At 42.9% G+C, this 14,266-nt stretch overlaps 1 protein-coding gene across 1 annotated transcript; it reads right to left on the bottom strand.

Annotated features, from left to right (window-relative positions):
• Positions 1-2: 2 nt before the first annotated feature.
• Positions 3-14,111, bottom strand: tgfbr2l.L (transforming growth factor, beta receptor 2 like L homeolog). Its single transcript, XM_018235610.2, has 7 exons — positions 13,092-14,111; positions 7,614-7,761; positions 5,165-5,367; positions 3,868-4,688; positions 2,993-3,134; positions 2,235-2,362; positions 3-1,848 (listed from the first exon to the last, which is right to left on the bottom strand). Exons 1-7 carry the CDS (start codon positions 13,138-13,140, stop codon positions 1,705-1,707), a joined length of 1,635 nt encoding a protein of 544 aa, XP_018091099.1. The 5' UTR covers positions 13,141-14,111; the 3' UTR covers positions 3-1,704.
• Positions 14,112-14,266: the final 155 nt, after the last annotated feature.

The raw sequence follows: 14,266 nt of genomic DNA on the forward strand, positions 1-14,266 counted from the left end.
TGTTTAAAAATCTTGTCACCCCCCCCCCCCCCCCCATATACTCCAGTGCTGCTGCCTGTGGCGTGTGAAAGAAATCAAGATGATTCTGGAGCCAGAGCCATTGTCTCACTTACTACTAACAGGCCAGGCCCAAACGATTTGGGGTGAAATGCCAGGGTGTCTGTGCAAGGAGAGATCTTCTTAAGTAGGTGGGGCATAAGGACATATAAAAAGTAAATAGAAGAGTCTAAAAGCAAGAAACCTCAGGGGGTCAGTCACTTTGATTCACTTTCCCCTGCACCAGATCGAAGCTCCAGTCCCAAACATGGAGAGAGAACAGAAACGGTTCAGCCAGAATGTAAAAGTGATTTCATAATATAACATGATATCATACGCAATGTTATATGTGAGTTTTAGTATGGGAAATCCATGGCCAGAGGGGCCTGGCACTATTATAAGAAAACCAGAAAATAGGCAAGTAGATTAAGATGGCTGGCGTAGGAATGAACTGGACAGAGAGGGAGAAAAATAACAGTAAGTGTCTATAATGGGTTTGATGAAGGGGGGGTTGCTGTTTGATTCTTGTAGTGCAGTTCAGCAATCAGAATGGCAGTGTAAGCAATCAGATTTTTCAGACAACTGCTAATCCAGCACAAATACAAATTTACATCAAAATAACATATGGCAACTACTTTCCATCTGCAATTCTGTAAGACACCGATCCCACCCTGAAAATGTTCAGGTAGAAGCAACCTCGTCCTCTTTATACACCGTTTCTACAGGATGAGTCTTTCAGGATTGCTGGCAATGACAGACGTGCTGTTGAGAATCCACCCCCCTTCTGTACATTACACATGTTATACTGTACATTAATAAGAGTGGTGCCTTACTCTCCTCTTTTCTGTGTTGTCTTCCAAGCAGTGTGTTCAAATGCAGCTCCACCTTCTCTTCCCTCCGGATCCCCATTTGTCATTGTGAAACAGACATGATACAGGTTGTGTCCTGCTGTGAATGTAACTTTTTATAAATGGCGTGGGGGTGTGTGTAAGGGCAAGGGATGTAGTTGATATGTAAATAAGGTAGGAGGGCCTATTTGCCCTATGCACACCTTTACCTTTTTGTGACCTGCACTGAGAGCAGATACCTGCTAATTATATGGGGGGGGGGCAATAAATTATCCAGAAAGGACACTGTTGCTTGTGTGTTTTCTGTCAGTCTAATCTGCTACAATTCTGTGCTGAATCCATAGTGACTTGCCGGTAGCCCACGTAGGGAAAAGAATTCAAGGCTCATATCATTGTGTGATTCATTCATTCCTTTATGAGAGACTCACATTTATTCTTTCATTAAAAACACATGAAAATACACTAATCCAAAAGTGCGTGCTGTTACTCCTCCAGGCGAATGGAAATTCATTTGTTTCATTGCATAGTTCTGGGTTGACAGTATATACATTACACTGTATTTACAGTTACTATACATAGTATTATTGCTATACACGGTATTGTTACTATACACAGTATAGAGGCATTGCAGTAAAAGCCATGGCTGCCCTGCTATACATATGCTGCAAGGGGGTCTCTGTAGCTAGCTCCAGCCAGTATAAATTATCTGTTAATGAAGAAACATTCAATCCAAGAAGGAGCAATTGGTTCTCAGCCCCCCCCCCATAAAACAAAAGGTATTGGCAGGATTGAGGTCCCCCTTTCTCTCTGGGGCTGCTCCTCAGCCACTTGAGTGATGGTTCATTGCATCACACTCCATTTGGGCCATTAGTTTAAAACGTTCAGCCACACAGTGGACAGTAAGACGGGCCTCAGGGTCATGGTCCCAGCACTCAGTGATTGTATCGCACAGCACATCCAGTCCCTAGAGGTATAAATGAAAAGTACATACATAACGTGTCAGATACTAGGGATGCAACTAATCCACTATTTATGGATACGGCCAAACCCTTTGTTAAAGATTCGGCCAAATACCTATCCAAAACCTAATTTGCAAATGCAAATTAAGGGAGGGAAGGGAAGAAAAAAGAGAACCGTAAAATGTTTTACTTGTAGAAAATGAGATGAGTGTTTGGGGGGATTGGTGGGGGAGGAAAGGAGATTTCGCCATCAGTATAGGAGGGTTCTTTCCTGTAAGGTTATGGGATTTCCTAGCAAGAGGGGGTTGAATAGATTGACAGTTGGCCTTCTTGTGGCCAGATTCCCCTCATTGGCTGGGTAGGTTCCAGCTTCTCTCTTGCATTAACTCACCGGATGTCTCCTCCAAGTGTCAGGAATTTCTGGCCGGACACGCCCATGCAACACCAGGTCCCTCATGGTCTCCACACATGGCTGCTCTCGCACTTTGCTCCCAAATGGTAGCTCATAGCTCCTCACCTCTAAAGAAAAACAAATATTCTCTCTGAGGAGCAGTCAGGGCAATTGAGAAGACAGTAGCCAGAATTTGGGGCACCAGCACTGAATTTATAAAGATGGAAATAAGCAAAAATAGAGTTACTGGATTACAGCCAATTACCATTACAGTGAATGGCAATAGAACCAGCACTATTGAGGGGCAGATAACAGAAGAACCTTGTCGATATGGAATTCCCACATGCAGCAGCCAATAACAAAGCCACAGGCAGGGGGTCAGAAAATGAGAATGAGTGACGTTGGGCAGGGACAAGAGTGTAGCAAGTTCTGGAGAGCAAAAAGTCCAAACACAAAGGTGACTAGAACTTTATAATGATTAGCCATGCATTACATGGGATTTATATGTGACTGACATAAACATGGATGGATCATGTGACAACCCTACCTTTGTCTGCGCAAGTTTATGTACCTTGGGTTGCCATATTTTTTAAAAGTTACTGATGGGAGTGGGATAAGGTGGATCAGGGCAGGCCAGATTGGGGAAAGAGGACTGTGAAGGGAGATTGGACTGAATTAGGGGCACAAAAATAGGGGACATAAAATACCCTGGCTCTAAATTTTGGGTAAGGAGCAGAGAGAGCCAAGTGGGTTTTCACCTCCGGAGGCATCACAACGAGTGGCCAGTTCCCACAAAACCAGCGACAGAGAGTAGACATCCATCTGTTTGAAAGATTCCAGATCTTCCAAGTTCACCCGTGACTCCAAAACTTCTGGGGCCATATACCTGGCTGTGCCAACCTGTAAGACATATGAACACTATACATGGGCAGTGCCACCCTATAGGACATATGGCCATTATACATGGGCAGGGCATGTAGAGACAACTCTGTATATGGGTATACTCACAGGGCCATTTGAAAATGAGAAAAAGATAGTAAAAGCCCCCGCACTCTCGAATGAATTAAATTAATTATCTAAATTATATCGTGAACCAATCAATTATTTTTGGTTTTTTATTGGTTCACGATTTAATTTAGATAATTAATTTAATTAATTCGAGAGTGCGGGGGCTTTTACTATCTTTTTCTCCTTTTCAAATAGTTGTTAACAGTAATCTCCGATTCTCCACGAGGTAATAATTAAACTTAAAGGACTGCCTTCCTTCTTTGTATTTTTATACTCACAGGGCCGCCATCAGGTACTGTATGATAGAGGGGGGCTGAGATTTGAAGACAGTGAAAGTGGCAGGGCTTGCAGGAAGTGGGCAGGGTTTAAGTGGATTGTCATAAGTAACTAGGGTGGATCAGGGGCATGACTGTCCATACTAGGGGCTTCTTTTCTTGATTGGGGCCCCATTTACGTGTTGGCAAAGCCCACCACCAAGGGGGCTCAAGTGCCTAATGGGCTAATAATTGGGGCTCCTTTGGGGGAGTCCTTCCTTATTTAGTAGCATGGGGCCCTGTGATTACTGACGGAGGCCCTGCCTTATTGCATTGATCATAGGTTGGCTAACATGACCTAGAACCCGCACCTGCCCACTGTTAGCGAAATCCTCTGTGGTGAGAGAAGGGTCCAGCCGAACTGCAATCCCAAAGTCACACACAACACACTCACAGTCACTTTTCACCAGGATGTTGGTGCTCTTGATGTCCCGGTGAGCAATGGGGATCTTCATGGCACCACAAGGGGTACAGTCGCTGTGCAGATGGGCCACACCATTCACAATGGAGCCAGCCATCTTAAGGAAGGTGGTCCAGTTCAGAAAATGGCTAGCCAGGTAATCTTTCAGGTTGCCCTTGGCATGGTAAGTGGTGATGATCCAATATTCCTTTTGGAGACTGGTGCCACGGATTTCCGTTGTTATGAACTGCAGCACATTCTTGTGTTTCAGGTTGGCATCGGCAAAAATCCGACTCTCATTTTTCCAGGAAGAAAACTCTTGGCAAGGAAAGATCTTCACTGCCACCATCTCATAGTGACCAGGCGCACTGTGTCGCAGCTTGGCCCGCCACACCTCTGCGAATCGACCCTTGCCAACACGTTGGTCCAACTCAATGGGTAGCAGTTCAGTGTTGTGGTTGATGCTGTTGGCACACATTGGGCTCATATCCGAGGGTGAATTGCTGATCAGTACAGAAGACAATCTACAGTTATATTCATCTGTCCTTCTAGCCTCTATAAGCTCCTCTGGGCAGTGTCCCCTTTTGTCTGGCCAGGAGTGGGGTATCTTACTGAGCCTTTGGGTCCGATACAGGTAGAACAGTACCGTCACCATCACAGCACATAGAAATGGTGGGAGGAGACTAATTGCAGCCACGGGAACCACCTCCCTGCTGTGTAACATGGAGAATCCTACAAATAAAGTGAAGGAGCAGAATGAAAAAGAGACACGTTCCAGAATAAACATCTTTTCCAATCAGAGTTATTGTGTGCACAGAACATTCCTTCTCTGTATATTTGTATTTATACATATGGAAGGGAGGTGCCATATTTTCCTTAGACAGTACAGTATGATGGTATAGCTAATTGTGTGCCCAAATCAAGCCTTTTGTGTATATCTGTATGTATACCTATGGGAGAGTGGTGACATTTTGTTTCCCTTCAGTACAGTATGAGGGTATAGCTTAGTGTGTGCCCAGAACATTCCTCCTCTATATATTTGTATTTATATTTATATTGTATTTATACATATGGGAAGGAGGTGCCGGATTGTTTCCCTTAGTCAGTACAGTATGAGGGTTCAGATTATTGTGTGTCAAGAACATTCTTTCTTTGTATATTTGTATTGGTGGGACCAATCTCAGTATTATGTCATTGGGTGCCATTACCATTGCTCTGGTTGTAGAAGATGAGCTTGTCATTGCATTCCTGTTCTTCTGTGCATGCACATGTGTAGAGTCGCCCAGATACGGAGGGCATGGCGCTCATGACACAGAGGCTGGTGTTGTAGTTGGGCACCAGGAAGTTTTCCAGCAGCAGGAGGGGGTGGTGACATCGGGTGCTGAGCTGGAGGCTCTCGTTTTCCTCCTTCCTGAAAGGCACAATACACCAGGTTACACTGAGGATACAAAATGGAAGCTCAGTGACTTGGTTCTGCCTTCCTCTCTTTGCTCAGCCCCTTCCACTAATCAATGAGGTGGGTCAAGTGGCCACTAATAATTAAACTTCTCAGTAAAACCTACTTATAAAGCCAACTTTAAGTCTCCTTGTGACAGCAACGTAAAAATATAGGGGCTCCTGCAATTTGGTTAGTGGAGACATATCCCAGATCTGCATCAGACCGTTAAGGATAAAATATCCAGTCCAGGCCTGAATAGAAGGATGAGTAATAAAAAGTAACAGTAACAATACATTTGTAGCCTTACAGAGCATTTGTTTTTTAGATGGAGTCAGCGACGCCCATTTGAAAGCTGGAAAGAGTCAGAAGAAAAAGGCAAATAACTATAAATCTATAAAAAATAAATAATGCAAAGCAATGTAAAAGTGGTTTAGAATTGGCCATTCTATAACATACTAAAAGTTAACTTAAAGATGAACCACCCCTTTAATGAGGGTACTAGAATGGTTTCTTAGTAGAAGGAGGTCCTTCTTTTATTGAAAGGCAAAATTTTCATTTATATTCATTTATATTACCCCATTTTTGTCCATCTGAGTAATTAGGTGACCACACAAGAAACTTTGAATCTCATTGATCTAGCATCCTTATTCCCTGCACTATCCAAACCGGTTTTTTTATTCCCCAAGGTGGGAAACAGTTCTGAACCAAAAAAAATTTATGTGAAGCCTTTGTGACCTCCATGAACACTGGCATTTTGCTCAAATGAAGGGTATCAAGACCTACCCTACACCAGTCTCTGATACTGGACACATGAGTCAGAAGAGATCTCAGGAGACTTGGGGGTATATTTATCATAGATTGAATTTAGAGATCCCCACAGTCCTCTTAAGTGAGAATTCCACCACTCTCCATTCATATCTATGGGATTTTTGAGAGGCATATTTATCAAAGGATGAACTTTCACTTTCACCCACTCTTTTAAACCCCATAGAAATGAATGGAGAGTGGCGGAATTTCACTCTAGAGGCCTGTGATGACCTCTAACTTCCAGTTGGACCTCCAACTTTCCAGTTGGAAGCCAGACAATTCTAAGACCAGTGGGTCTGGACTCCTTCTGACCCATCCCAGCAGGGTTACACCCTCCAGGCCAACAGGGAATATCTATCTCCCCTATTATGTTAGTTCTGACCACTGAGGTCAAGGGATGAGAAGTTGTTCAGCTCCCCCAGCTACTGGTACCCCAGGGACTGATTCTGTACCACTGCTCTTCCTCTGCCCTCACTCACATGGAGATACAAGTTATGGTGTGGATAATCTATGGTATATCCACCACTGTGTTCCATCTACTGTATATAAACAGAAACTGAGAATTGCCTTCTTCTTTCCCCACCAGGCTCTCAGGTTTCTCAGTAGTCAGGACTGTTACAATCCCTGATCTGTCATTGTTTTATCATTCCTGCTGCTTGAGGGATTGTAGGGCATGGAATTTGCCCTGTACCCTTCACTATGTTGTGTGTTCCTCTACCTGATCTTCTTGTTACAGAAGCTAAGCAGTTCCATACTGGAGCCCCCACCAGAGCTGGAACCCTAGTGATTATGAGCCTCATTAATCAAATCAAAGGGCAGCTAAAATAGGAAGATTTTCCAATTTTCCCATAATGCAATTATAACTGTAATTCCTATCCCAGGCCCAGTATAGTGGGCCAGTAATCCCCACATTATACTGCTGAACTATATAATACACCCAATCTTCACTGATATGTACTCTCCTTCATCCCATTTCCTGGACACGCGCTGACAGAATTCCTGAGCCAAGGATCTATTTTTATATAAATCATTCCAGAGCAGGATCAAAAGCTTTCCCAAAATCTCCATGGCCGTCATTCAAACTAGAACAAACACTGATCTATCAACACCAAATGTTCTTCCAATGAGTCTCTCCCTGTGGGCAAAGGGCCATTCATTCTGGCAAGTAGAAAGGTTCTGTGTGCAGTGTCCGACTCTTGCCATAGTTTCAAGAATCAGAACCAGCAGTGAAGAGAACTGAAATGAGCAGAAAGACAGAAACGGAGAATAGCAACAAATGGATATTATGAAATTGCTTATTTTGGCATTAGTAATAAAGTTTTTGGGTGGAGTTCCCCTTTAAACACACACTGCCCTACCAATGTTGATAGTGACATTATCTAACACTTTACCCCATAAGGCCAGACACTCACCAAATGGTGACGCAGATTTCCTCTGGATTTTCACAATAGGAGCTCAGGGAGCAGTTGGTCAGGCAGATGCCCCCATCACAAACAGGGTGGGAGTTGTCACACCACTTACACACATTGGTCCTCATGTTACTGTGGGAGGCGGCCATCACTGTAGGGTATAGAGAGGGGACATATGGGTAAGAAATATAGGGGATGCAGTGGATGTCGAGGGCTGATAATCTGCTCCCCATTATTTAAAATGTCATAGAAGGGTACCAGGTCTACTAATCCATAACAACCAATCAGATGCTTGCTTGTTTGCAGAAGACCAATAAATGCTACTTCCTGGTTGCTATGGGTTACCAGACCTGGTGCAAACACTTTTTTTTACATTACTCATCTCATCTTTTGTATATTCATTTGATTAAAGAGATGACACCAGAAATGATAATTTTATAATTTTGCCACAACAGTATTTGACCGATGCTTTTACATTGACCATCTGATCCCTCCATGTTCATCTATGAGGGGGGCTGCCATATTTGTGCAGCAGTGGTCCGTTAGCATTAGAAACAGGTTGAGAAGGGACAGGCAGGTTTAGGAAGTTCAAGTAACGAATAAAGGAGTGGCTCATTATCCCCTAATGATACGGGGGGAGTTGCTATCTCTGTGCCAGGAGTGGTTTGTTTCTCAATGCCTCGCTCCAATGGTTGGGGCTGAACAGAATTACACTTGTACTACAGGGATCAGTGTGATATAGAATCAAATTTACCCCTACTCCAATCAGCCCACCCTGTATATAATAAAGATACACCCTCTACAAAGTTGAGAAACTCGCTTCAGGTGGCAGCACTCCACTAGTTTTCTAGCACAGAGTGCAATTGCCCCTGGCCACCTGCTGTGTATAAAGCATATAAGCCCCCTGTATTAATTGAGGCAAGGCCACAGGTAGCTGCCAGTGTGGGGACAGTTAATATGTTACAGATATGTTTTATGGCCCGTAGCACTGGGCGTGACTAACTGGCCGCACCCTTATGGATCCAATTACACGGCTGGAAGTTGATTTCAGACTTAATTAATTGATGCAGAATTTCAAGCACTTCATTCCCAGATGGTTTGTTTGAAGTTGGGTTTGATGGGAAGCCTGGACAGGAAGCCTCATGGAGTCGTAACCACAGGGGCCATGTCAGCTGCACTGAATTAGGAGCTCAGATGGGGCAAAGTACAATGGGAATTTAACCCCTTCCAAGGACATGCCTGACAGTGAGGAGACTTCTCCTAAAATGGGGCATGGGTGTCATGCACTCATTCACCCCCATCTAATCCCCTTAATACCCTACACATATAAAATTCACAACCTTTCAGTCAGGGGCATGTTGCAGACCACACTGTACACACATATAATGTGATTCAGCTTGAGGATTTAATATGATTTTGTACCTGTGGCAACAGTGGTTTTACAGAAATAAACCTTCTGGGCCCCTTCACTATATTATACAGTGTAAAAACTGTAATGTATTTTCAGTTTATACGTTAGGGATATTAAAATTGCATACTAGACACTGTAGTTAAGCAACAGCTGGAGGGATGCAGGTTGGGGTGAATTTTTACTAAATTCTCCTCTCACATAGGGGCCTGAGTCTATCTTCATTGCTGGGGTCCCTTTTTTCTAACACTGACCCTGGGTACAAACCTGATTTTAGGTGAGAAATAAAATGCAGCTTTGGTATGATTGATATGGGTCCCTTACGAAAGAAAGTGTGATACACATTTATAGCTGCTTAGATTTATAGCCACAAACTCCATGAAGGGTAAGTTCAATGTGAGCTTAATGAACCAGCCAACAAATTTCAAGTCCACAGGGTGCAACGCCATGGAATCTGATATGGAGGAAGAGGGGTTCCATGTCTGAAATTCAAGTAAGAAACTTATAGCAACTGGTTTTACTCATACATTAATCAGAGGACCCCTATAAAAGCTACATGCTGCAGATAGAGCTGTATTTAGGGAGAGAGGTACAATACATTTTTGGCATCCAGCAGAACAGCAGGTCTAAGGAGAAAGATGGATAGCATGTTGAGAAGGCAAGATGGAGACAATAGGACAAGATAAAGATGATATTGCAAGATGGAGACAGCAGGAGGAGATATAGAAAGTAATAAAAGTTAGAGAGAGTAGGCCATGGTGGAGACAGAAAGATAAGTTGGAGACATTAGGGCAAGATGGAATCAGTAGTACAAGATGGAGACAGAAGGACAAGCCGGAGATAGGATAATATGATGGAAACAGGAGGACAAAATGGTGACAGTGGTGTAAGATCAAAATACTATGGCTTGCAGGGCAAGATGGAGACATTAGGGCAAGATAGAAACAGTAGAGCAGGAAGGGCGCAGTTCCATAAGATGGAGAAAGCGGGGCAAGATAGAGACAGTATGGCAGGAGGGACACAGTTCGATAAGACGGCTTTAGTGAGGCAGTATGGAGACAGTAGGAAAAGATGGCGACCATAGGGTGGAGACACCAGCACAAGGTGGAGAGAGTAGGGCAAGATGGAGACAGTAGAGAAGGAGAGAAAAAGTTCGATAAGGTGCAGACAGTGGAGACAGTAGGACAAGGTGATCACAACAGGGTAGGATGAGGAAAGTAGGACAAAATAAAGACAGCAGGACAAGATGGAAACAGTAGTGCAAGATGAAAATACTTTGGCTAGGTAGACACAGTAGGACAAGTTGGAGACAGCAGGTCAAAAGTGATGCAGTAGGGAAAGATGAAGACAGCAGGACAAGATGGAAATACTAGGGCAAGCTGGCAACAGTAGGATAAGATTGAGATACTTGAAACGGAGACAGCAGGACAGTATAGAGACAGTAGTGCATAATGGCATAAGTAAGACTAGATGGCGACAGTAGGGCAAGGTGGAAACAGTAAGAGAATATGGAGACAGTAGGGCAAGGTAAAGACAGTATAACAGTAGAGATACAGTACAATAAGATGGGGACAGTGGCGCAAGATGGAGACAGAAGCATAAAATGGAGACAGTAGTGCAATACTATGGCTAGCAGGGCAAGAGGGAGACAGTAGAGCAGGAACAACACATTTCAATAAGATAGAGACTGTAGGGCAAGATGGAGACAGCAGCACAAGCTGGTAACGTTATGGCAAGATGGAGACAGTAGGACACAGCAGGACAAACTGAAGACAGAAGTACAAGATGGAAAAACTATGACTAGATGAAAAAAGAAAAAGCAAAATGGAGAAGGGCAGGGTGGAGTCAGTAGGACATGATAAAGACTATAGGGTAAGATGGAGACATTAGGGCAAGTTAGAAACAATAGAAGATAAAGACATTAGCGAAAGATGGAGACAGTAACACTTTCTACCAGATTTCACTCTGTGGTCCTTTAGTTTCTCTTGCAGATAATGAGTTTTGAAGGTTTTAACTATTGGGAGTAAGGCCCCAAACACACAGTGCTACTGTACCACTTCCTATGGTAACAAATAACAGGTAAAGGCATATCTTGCTTTCTGGTTTCTTTAGGAACACTCAATTATAAAAAAAATAAACTGGGTAAATAGGCTGTGCAAAATATAATATGTTTTAAAAATATATTAAATAAATGATATATAAATAAAATATGTAACGTATAAAGACTGGAGTGAGTGGATGTCTAACATTATAGCCAGAACACTACTTCCTGCTTTGCAGATCTCTAACCTTTTAGTCATTCAGAGCGTTGTGGGGCACATGCAACACAACTGTTCAGTTAGTTTGTTGAGAATGCAGGTTACACACTCAAGCCTTTATACATTTTTGGCTAACTATATTGAAAGCATTTCTTCTATTTTGCACAGCCTGTCTGTTCACCCAGTTTAATTTGTGCACTGAACTGTCCCTTCAAACCCAGATCTCCTCTTCCAAATCCAAGAAGCAGCTCAGATGCAGTTGGCTGCCTTGGGTAACAGGTAAAGCATATGTGTTTGAGCTTGTGGCATGCACTCCACTACACTACACTGGGGAGTTGCACTGTGATTATACATGGGGTAGGGTAGGGAACCCTATTTGACTTTAAACCCTTAAAAAACACTGCTTTAGATGGATATGGTGCAACATGTCAAACTGAATAGCAATATAATTCTCCTCTCACTTTGATCCCAGACCTTCATCCTCCTCTCCTTCAAATCCAAGAACCTGTTTGTGTCATACAGATATACTGAAAAGATAGTCATAGCCATTTTTAGGGCCTTTAGTTCCTCTTTAAATATTTGTATGTGATTCAGGGAGTTACATTGCAGAAGCAGGGCACCAGCGATGAGGGAAGTTCTCCAGCTGTTGGTGAATGGTTTTGAGCAGATTAATGGCACCAGCACATTTTGTACCTGGTCTGCACTGTGAGAGTAAGTTAGTTTTGCGTGTGTGTGACAAGGATTTTACAATGTAAGCAGCACACAGCAGAGACTGATGGGTATAATATCTAGTACTGAGGAATATATTGGCAGTATATAAAGCACATTATTATTTCCCAGTGCAATAACATCATTCCCATTACAGTCACGACATTCCCAGTACAATCTCAAAATTGTCAGTAGAGTCCAAGTGTAGGTACCCTATTACCAGTACGGTCACAACATTCCCAGTACAGTTCCAGAGCAGGCACTCCATTCCCAATAAGTCACAAAATTCCCAGTACAGTCTCAGTGCAGGCACACTATTCCCAGTACAGGCACAACATTCCTAGAACAGGCATGCCATTCCCAGTAGAGTCACAACATTGCCAGTACAGTTCACAAAATTGTCCAGACAGTCTTATCATTCCCAATACAGTCACAAAATTGTCAGTAAAGTTATACTATTAACAGTACAGTCACACAATTGTCTGTTCAGTCATATCATTTCCAGTGCAGGCACTCCATTCCCAGTACAGTCACAATATTGTCAGTACAGTCCCAGTTCAGTCATTCCATTACCAGTGCAGGATCTCCATTCCCAGTACAGTCACACCATTCCTAGTACAGTCACAACATTGTCAGTACAGTTCCAGTGTAGAAACTCCATTGTCAGTTCAGTCACACTGTTCCCAGTACAGTACACAATTGTCAGTTCAGTCATACCATTTCCAGTGCAAGCAATCCATTCCCAGTACAGGCACACCATTTCCAGCACAGTCAAAAAATTGGCAGTAAAGTCATACTATTCCCAGTACAGTCACACAATTGTCAGTTCAGTCATACCTTTTCCACTGCAGGTACTCCATTCCCAGAACAGTCACAATATTGTCAGTATAGTTCCAGTAAAGTCATTCCATTCCCAGTGCAGGAGCTCCATTCCCAGTACAGTCACAACATTGCCAGTACAGTTCCAGTTCAGAAACTCCACTCCCAATACAGTCACAACATTGCCAGTACAGTCTCAGTGCTGGCACACCATTCCCAATACAGTCCCAACATTGCCAATTCAGTCCTAGCGCTTATGTACAATTCTAATGAAAGTGAGTTACTTACAGCTCAGAAGCAGCACTGTGACCCCAGTTGTACCCCAACAGGTCCCCATTCTGCAGGCTTTCAGATCATTGTGCCTGTCCGTCTGTCAGCATTGCTCACCTCCTCCTCCTCCTCTAAGTTGGAAGTGTGGGCAGGGAGGCGACACAGCTGCTCTCAGCCAGATGTGGAGTGAGGGGAACAGCCAATCACAACACTCTCCTGTACGTGCTTCAGGCAGCGAGAGACCCATTCTGGGGGGACAGGGCCCTGGAAGACTGTGACACTGAGGGGCCCAGCTGTGTCACACACCCTATGGCTTCCTTTTGCCCCCCACTAAACCTTAAAGAGATACTGCCAACAGAAATCAAACCTTTTTTGCAACGTCAGGGTTATGAACTTTAAGTAATAATTACAAAGCAGCCCTAACAATTTTGCCTCCTCCATCTCTACTGGAAAAATGTATTGTGGCAAATATAAAAGTGGTACCCTGTGTTAATACCATTATTCAAGATGTAAACCTCCTCACCTTACTCTCTTCCTTTCCAAACTACTCTATCTTCTTCGTCTTAGATCACTTGTCTTAACTTGCCTAACTTTGTAATCTCTTTGATAATGTTCTGCTTACAATTGCTTTGACTGATTGGAGCAGGCACTCAATGAAGGCAAACTTCCACCAGGCAGTTAGTTGAAGGTAAAAGAGTTTATTGTGTCCAGCCTAAAGCGTTTAATGTTAACAAACACTTAATCATAGGCTATGAGATTTGAGCAATTTCTCTGCTCAAATGTTATGATAATCAGTCAACTATTGAAATTTTGTTTCTTTATTAAAAATACAATAAAATTGTTAAATCTAACAAAAGCAGCCCTATCAGGGAAAATTATTAACAAAACCTATAGGTAACTTTTAACATACATCAATATTTTGAGGAATAGTTTTTAGTGTCAGCGCTTAAAGGATAAGTGCAGGTAAAGTATGTTGTACTGTGTTAGCCAGTAAAAATGTTACAGGGCAACCCTTTTGAAATAAAAAAAAATAACAAAAGTAGTATAAAGGTGATACCTTTATTGGCTAACTAATATAATCATAGCAAGCTTTCAGAACATTGTAGTTCCTTTTTTAAGCGGATTACACTGAAGCCGTGGTGTTCTCTGGTATATATACAACATTCAGCTCATAGGTCAAATGACCAACAAAA

Source organism: Xenopus laevis, chromosome 9_10L (assembly GCF_017654675.1).
Source record: "Xenopus laevis strain J_2021 chromosome 9_10L, Xenopus_laevis_v10.1, whole genome shotgun sequence".
NCBI classification, from domain to species: domain Eukaryota; kingdom Metazoa; phylum Chordata; class Amphibia; order Anura; family Pipidae; genus Xenopus; species Xenopus laevis.

Bases quoted from the DNA above. Each gene is read 5' to 3' on its own strand.
- tgfbr2l.L (XM_018235610.2), bottom strand. From the start codon at position 13,140: ATGGGGACCTGTTGGGGTACAACTGGGGTCACAGTGCTGCTTCTGAGC. The intron at 4,689-5,164 runs GTAATGGCACCC...CTTTATTTGTAG, and splicing joins CTTCTACAACCAGAGCAATG to GATTCTCCATGTTACACAGC. The intron at 2,363-2,992 runs GTGAAAACCCAC...GTTTTTCTTTAG, and splicing joins TCGTTGTGATGCCTCCGGAG to AGGTGAGGAGCTATGAGCTA.